The sequence below is a fragment of the Malurus melanocephalus genome, unplaced genomic scaffold, assembly GCF_030028575.1.
Source record: "Malurus melanocephalus ecotype Western Australia unplaced genomic scaffold, MMel_1.1 scaffold_385, whole genome shotgun sequence".
Taxonomy (NCBI): Eukaryota; Metazoa; Chordata; class Aves; order Passeriformes; family Maluridae; genus Malurus; species Malurus melanocephalus.
The window spans coordinates 369,780-377,182 of NW_026623617.1; the positions used below are offsets into that span (position 1 = coordinate 369,780).

At 35.8% G+C, this 7,403-nt stretch overlaps 1 protein-coding gene across 4 annotated transcripts in view; it reads right to left on the reverse strand.

Annotated features, from left to right (window-relative positions):
• The window catches only part of PHF20L1 (PHD finger protein 20 like 1), a 57,375-nt gene that overhangs the window by 46,007 nt on the left and 3,965 nt on the right, over window positions 1–7,403 (reverse strand). For all 4 annotated transcript variants that reach the window (XM_057379071.1, XM_057379069.1, XM_057379072.1 and 1 more), the window contains exons 3-5: window positions 3,285–3,456; window positions 3,048–3,132; window positions 2,201–2,289 (exon numbers count right to left, since the gene is read on the reverse strand). In XM_057379071.1, coding sequence (XP_057235054.1) covers window positions 2,201–2,289; window positions 3,048–3,132; window positions 3,285–3,456 — 346 coding nt within the window. The remainder of the gene's footprint in view (window positions 1–2,200; window positions 2,290–3,047; window positions 3,133–3,284; window positions 3,457–7,403) is intronic.

Here is a 7,403-nt window from a genome sequence, read left to right on the forward strand (position 1 = left end):
AGCATTTACTCACTCTTCAAGTCACACTAAACTGAAATTATTAACTAATCTCTCTCTCTCAAATTCTACATGCTTAGCACACACCTTCCATGAAGATCTTAACATTTGTTAAATTTGTTGATGTACTAGAACTTGACGTATCTTAAGCTTACACTTATCTCTGGAAATGTATTTTTTAATATGGAAACAAACAAATAAGTATAGGTTCAAATGAAGTATGAAGCATGGCATCTGACAACTTTACTATTTTTCAAATCAGTTTACAGTCTTGGCATTTTTGCAAGCACTACATAAATTTTAGTAAATATTTTCTTATAAAATACATAATGCAAAAGAACAAAAACATCCGTGGGAGTTTGAGGCTTAAACAAWGCTCAGTTTCAGATAATTGATTTTCAAACCAAATCTTAGTTCATGTTTTTATTTTGAAACAACACAAAAACACTCGGAAAATAAACACTTTTCCATAGCATTATATGCAAAAAAGTTGCAGGAAAAATTATATCTTTGTCTTTGAAAGCTACAGACCTTCTCGCTTATTTCTACTTTTGCGGGATTAAACGTCACAACTAGTATCAATTAGCATTACAGAAAGCACAGTTGGGGGTATTCTTGCATCCAGACAACTTAAAAATTCTAAATCCATCTCAGAGAATGTAAATTTGTCCCCTTTATTCCTTCTTAAGATTTCATTGAAGCAGSCTACATTCAACCCCCAAGATGCAAAAGTGGCACCATAACTCTCAACTACTGAGAAAAATTAGAAATAACAGATGAGTTGGACTGCCACCAAACAAGTCTGGACAACATAATGGTTGTGAAGAAATGGATTTACTATTTTTTTTTTAAGGCTRAAATTGCCTGTAGCCTAACAGTAGTAACTCGTGATTAGACACAACATTGCTCCCTAGAAAAAGCACAGGACAGAATCAGGTAGCTCTTTCCACTGTCACAAAAGGCTTATTTCTTTCCAGTCACAATTGCACACCCAAGTTCTGCTTTTTGTAAGTAAAATGAAACACTCTAGCTTCCTAACTTACTGTCACACTGACAGAATTTTTTAAAATGCTACACACTGGTTCAACAGAGATACTTTAAGACTGCAGCAAGAAGCCAGGGTTAGTGTGACTATAGATTTCAGTTTAATCTCCTCCAGGAAACACCATGTAAATAATGCAGTGGTGGTGGTTCCAAGGTCCCTTGCATRGAGGATCAACCCTACTATAGAGCTACTTTTACCCTGGAGGCCAGGATATGGAGATGCCTTCAAGACAAGTCATTTATCCATCTGCCCTGGTCACAATATGGATGGCTACAATGGTAATTATGAAATATTTGATGTTTGCAAACTTAGAAAGATTCTGAAGGAAACTAAGTGCAAATAAAGAGGAATTTCATAGGTTTTGTCTCAGATAGTTTCAGTGGAGTAATTTGTCATTAACTATAAAAACACAGCTACCATGTAAGATAAATGCAATGGCATTTCCACTTAAAGCATGTACGAGTTTTCAATGATGTTTTCATTTCACAAGTAAAGATAAGCCTAGTGACTAAATCATGTCTTCTGTTTCACAGTCTCCCTTAACTTCTATGCAGCATCTCTTCTGTTTCACAGTCTCCCTTAACTGCTATGCAGCATCTCTTCTCGAACAGCAACTGGATGTTATAAGAGATAAAAAGGGCTTATCTGACTGAACACCCAGAAGTTATGATATAAGGGAAAAAAACCCCAAGTCAGGTTAATATGAACACATGGGCAAAAAGCTATCCTAGTTGCAAACAAAAGACATGGCAGGAAGGTTGGGGATAAATAAAATGTAAAAAAAAAATCAGCAGCACAGCTGACAAGCTAAGCTTTTTTTTCCTGAAAGGACACCATTGAGAAAAGTCACTGGATGCCCCTGGTTTTGTAAACTCTGTAAGACATGACTTTGTGAACAGATTAGTCAGCAATGGAGTGTCCAGCAGCCAGACATTTCAGAAAGGCAAGGCCACTTGAGCAGCACACTCTGAGGCATCATCCAAAAACTGGTGAAGCAAGGCAGTGCAGGGACTAGRGTAAAGATGAATCTAAAACCAGTTGTGCGACTGACACTTTTACTGTCTCAAGATATTAAAAAAAGCCAAAAAGCAAACAAAACAACAAAACCCCAAACAACTACACAAAACCTACGAAAACAATTACTTTAAGTAATCTTACCTGCCCTTTTGCATCCTCTGGCATAGATTTGATATGCATCCTTTTAAGACATCGAATGACACCATCATAGAATTGTACTGTGAATGTTCCTAGAAAATGATTGATGGAATCACTATGAGTAGTCAAGAAACAAACACACCTTGTTACTATGAAAGCTTTATGTCTTCCATGTTACTCTGTATGACAAGAGTAACCAGGTGTTACCAATAGTCAGGATAAAGAAAGGAACAAAAAAACCATAAACGAGAGCCCCACTGAAACCCTAATATTCAATATTGTTACGCTTAGTCCAGTTGGAGAACTTCAAGTATATTTAAGCTACTGAGTCACTTTTGCTCATTGTTCATTGAAATTACTATGTAATACTTAAGGTGCCACACTAGAAAAACAGTTCAACTTACATCCAAATCCTYATTTGCTCTAAACTACAGTAAAAATTTAAACTTCTTATTAGACATATCATCATTGGGAAGTATTACATCTGTGTTCCTTTATTTCCCTATTCCCATTGTTTTTCTTCAATAAAGAGAACTAAAACAATTATAGACATTTAAATTTAACATTAACTTAAATCAACAATTGTACAAAATAGTCCTAAGACTGTGCACAGAAGCTTCTGATCACTGAAACAAAAAAACCACCAAAAAAGGCATTTTGCCTTTTAGAAGAAATTCCAGTTCTCAAATTTAATACAGATAATAAACATTTTACTAAATTTGATAGAAACATTTTCACTTAATATTAAGGCAGTGAGGAAAACTTTATAGACGTATAACTTTTTTAAGCAAACTAAATCTACAGCACAGCATTTGCAAACAGACCTTGCCAACAGACCATGCATACATACCCTCTTTATTAATTGCTTCAATCTTTGCCGGGTAATATCGACAATCTGTCCAACGAGCTAGGACTTCTTCTCCAGGTTTAAAATCCTATTTTAAACAAATTTAGTCATTAATACTTGAATAATTTAGATTTTTTTTTTCTTAAARGGAATTAAACATTCTGTGCTAGAGCGATTTCATGTAGGAAAAGAAATAGGACAGTTTACAAAAGTCTAAGACAAAATGAATGTGCCACTTACAACAAATTCTTCATCATCCTTCAGCCCCTCTTTCCTTAATGCCGGTCGCTCCAAAGGTCGCAACCTGTTGCTGTCCCAGTAAATCCACTCATCGTAGCGATGGCTCCAGCGTTCAAAATGCACCAACATCTTCCCCTCTTCATAATCTATCTTCTCAATTCGAGATGGATACCTGGATAACACAAACTCATTAAGTCKCAAAGATTTGTTTCTTGCTTTAGATACAGCATTGACTACATGACCATTCRGAAAATTAACACTTTGTACTGAGTATTCTCCAAGTCTGAAAAAGGATAAGTAACTGATAGGATTACATTTAGTTGAAGAATCTATACACAACAGCAAAAGCTGGAAAGACGCAGAATTCAGCTCCGTCTGCCCTTCACAGAAGTATTGAAACAGATTTAAAAGTGCAAATAATCTCCTCCAAAAAAAAGCAAGTTAAGTACATCATGATTTTTTTTACCAGCATTTATATTAGGGCTGCTCTAAAGTTAACAACACGTGTATGGAAACAAAAGATCACAGGAAAAGGACAACTGCTTTTAACTTTCACAACCTGTTTTTCTAACCAAGTGCTATGTTGGAGCAAGASTAAAAGAGCAGAGCTTGGTGACCAATTTTCAGTCCTTCAAATTCTTTAGCTSGAAAGGCAACTGACATATCCAAGAAACTTGTCAATACAATCCATTCTGAATACAATCTCTCAAAAATACTGTCTGTGCTGTTAAAATAATCTCTGACATGATATTCTAATTAGAATATAAGTTTTCAGGAAGTATGGGCTTTCCTTACTTCTTAGTSATTTGACCTGCACATTAAAACAGAGGCATCAATCTCAATTTGCTCCTTCTTTTCTCCTGTCCTACTTCTTCAACTGCAGTGATGTACACAGCTTCCTAATATTTAAATATCTCAGGAGCTGCTGATTAAGAAAATCTCTCAGATTTTCTAGGTTACTACTGCAACCACATTTCACCCTCACATCAGAATTCAGAGATAGTGCAAGCTCTTGTTGGATTTCTCTCATTCATATATTTCAGAAATGCTAAATATTTTATAGCCATTCTTTAAGATCCCAGCTTTTTCTCACTGAAGTTCAAAAAATAAAACCCACCAAGTCTCAATCTAAAATTGCAGACTGTCATTTGCCATTCTGCTCACAAAACCTTTTTCAAGACACTTTTTCAAGTCTTCTTTCAAAGAAATAAGATCAACCTCTCTCCCCCCTTTAAAGCAGACTGACAACAATCTAACAAGACTGGTGAAGTTGATCTACTGCATTAAAACAGAATGTAAAACTCATGGGTCAAACCTGTGTCCCAGCAGCAGCATTCTGGTTTAACTCTGAACAAGGTTTCAAGAAAATAAGTCAGCTATGAGATGGTTTCCCTAAGCCTTGCCTCTGATTACACGTACTTTTTAAGTCCATATGCTGCCACACTTCAAAATATGATTTTAAAATTTCTAATTTTTTTCATCTTCTGGAGTGTTCCAGTTTCAGACCACTCATAAWTAGACACTAAACTTTGGAATGAGCAGGAAGAGGAGCAAAGCAAAGGAAAAAGCAGTTACTGTTACTACTATAAATGTGTGAGAAACCACATTACCTACAGGAGTTGCAAAGAGAAGGATGACACAGAAGATATTTAACAGAGGGAAGGAAGGAAAAACACCAGAAAAGCAACAGGAGAGAAAGTTCATTTTGTAGCAATAAAAAATGAGAGCCTGTGCTGCAGCAGTGAAATGGAAGCCAAGAACACTGGTRCCCTTTCCCAGTAGTCAGAAATTTTAGGTTTATAGCATGCCAGCCAGACAGTGATGCAAAACTATGGTTGTTTTACAAAATTCAGGGCCAACCAGCTAAAAGAGAATTCTCCTTTTCCTACACAGAGTGCAAACACTCTGTTCCCATTATGGCGCTTTCCTATAGCAGTTCCCTTGTTATGGCCAGGGCTTTCTCTGATCAGYAGCAGCCAAGTCACCATTCCAAGCACTGTGTGAGAAGACAACAGAAGGGAAAATTGGGAAAATACAGCACTGTCCTGGAAAGAGAAAACCAAGTAAGAGGGGAAAGTAAAATACAGAGCACAGTTTAGAGAMGAATAATTTAAAATGAAGATAATATAGACAATTCAGCAAGTAAAGAATCAAGACATTAATATTTCTGAAAATCAAGAACAAAGCATCAGTTAATAAAAGAAGATATGAAAATACTAATTCYTACTAGAGATAACTCTGGATAAGAAATTATGCTAAAGATATTAACTTTAATATTATTAATTTTTCTTTGCTGAATACAATTTCTGCTATCAAAGTCTTCCTAAAAGTSCATGACATGTCCTTAGAGATGGAACCGCCCAAGCCGTATGCAATTGGTTATTAGGCAACCCAAACACAACTTTGTATGGATTTAGCAACCAGTTGTTACCCTCAATACCACTAAATTTAGCCACACAATGTGCCACAAATATGTACAGACAGTAATATTTCACAATACTGATCCCACAGTGGAAAAGAGCAGAGCGTAGGTATTGCAGAATTTACTCTTGCAAATTATCCCCAGCACAGAAAGATCTTTCTGGTGCTTCTGTACTTTTATTGAAGAGAGTCAATTTCATAAATTAAAAATATAAATATAAAGATGATCACATCTCAAATACATCAGAAAATTTATCTAGAAGTTCCTTTCATTGCAAAGTTATGCATTTGAAGAAATACTACAAAGGAGGATACAAACACCATTCTTTACAGTACCAAAGCATAGTAATATCTAAGGCCAAAATRACTTTCCAGTCAAGTTAATTCCCCCAGCAAGTATGCCATACTAAGTCCTCACAATGAAACTGATACACAGATTTGACAACATTTCGTCAGCACAAAAYAAAAAAATACACTCTAAAAAAAATTGATGGAAAGTCAAACAAAAACCCCACCTCAAACAGACCAGCACATTGAAATTCAATAATCAAGATGTTCCTTTTATGGGAAAAAACAATATCCTGCAAATTTTGGATGGTATTTTTTTCAGTTGGGTGCTGAAAAGAGTACCTAATAATCACAAGTGAAGTTTCATCCATATTTCAAGGGGGGTTGTTCTTGTTTTTKAAAGAGAGAACAAGAGAACTGTTGGTAGCTGATGCTATCTGCCCAGTGCACACACTGCACACTCTCCATTCTCAGGTTCAACCTTAGTGATTCCAACCCATTAGAATGATGCAATATTTTTGGAAAGCCTCAGAATCTGATATGGCTTTAAAAACTCATACTATAAAGCCCTGGTCAGGCAACAAGTGTTCTAACATTAATACAAATAAATAGTTAAAAACTCCCTACTTCACTACTTGAGAGTGCATAAAAACAGAAAAAAAAGTCCAAATATTTTTCCAATGGACTCAACATACATTACTAGCCACAAAGACAGCACTTTCCATTTTCACATCATCCTTTTAATGCTTCAGAAGTGACCAAAAAGTGGTGAATTTCCCTGTGAAATGGGACARTGGGCATTTCAAACTATAAAAAAGAATGCAAAAATACTAGTAAATTTGCCCAAGTTTGCACCCAGAAAGTCTACAGACACATACTTCTTGCTTTCCCACCACTGGTACAAAAAGTGCTTCCTTCTGTCTGATAGAGGATGTAAAACCATTCTGACTTCTTACAAACACTGTTCTGTGTCCGCAAAATCTGCAAACACCTATTTCTAGGTCCCCACATTTATTATACACACATTGTATTAAGTATAAAGCAGAATTTYCACCTCCCTTTCAAACATCTGTCAGGTAAACCAGTCAACTGAAATCCAAAGCAAGGATTGGACCAAGTAAGATTTCTCAAAGTCTTACAGGGGAAAGACTTCTTCAATAATGGGGCAAAAAAAAATCCACCCATCAAGAGCAAGTACCGTTGTTCTGCCAACTAACATATTTTAGAGAGCTGTTTCCATTCCAGAAACAAGGACCATGGATCTGAACTTCATTACCTACCTTAAGAGTTTAGATTGAGCAAATTAATAAAGACTATGGTCTCAGAAAAACAACAAGGTTTATTTCAAATTAGTGTCTGCTATTTACAGGAGAACCAGTAGAGAGCTAGAGCCAAAAAAAAAAAAAAAAA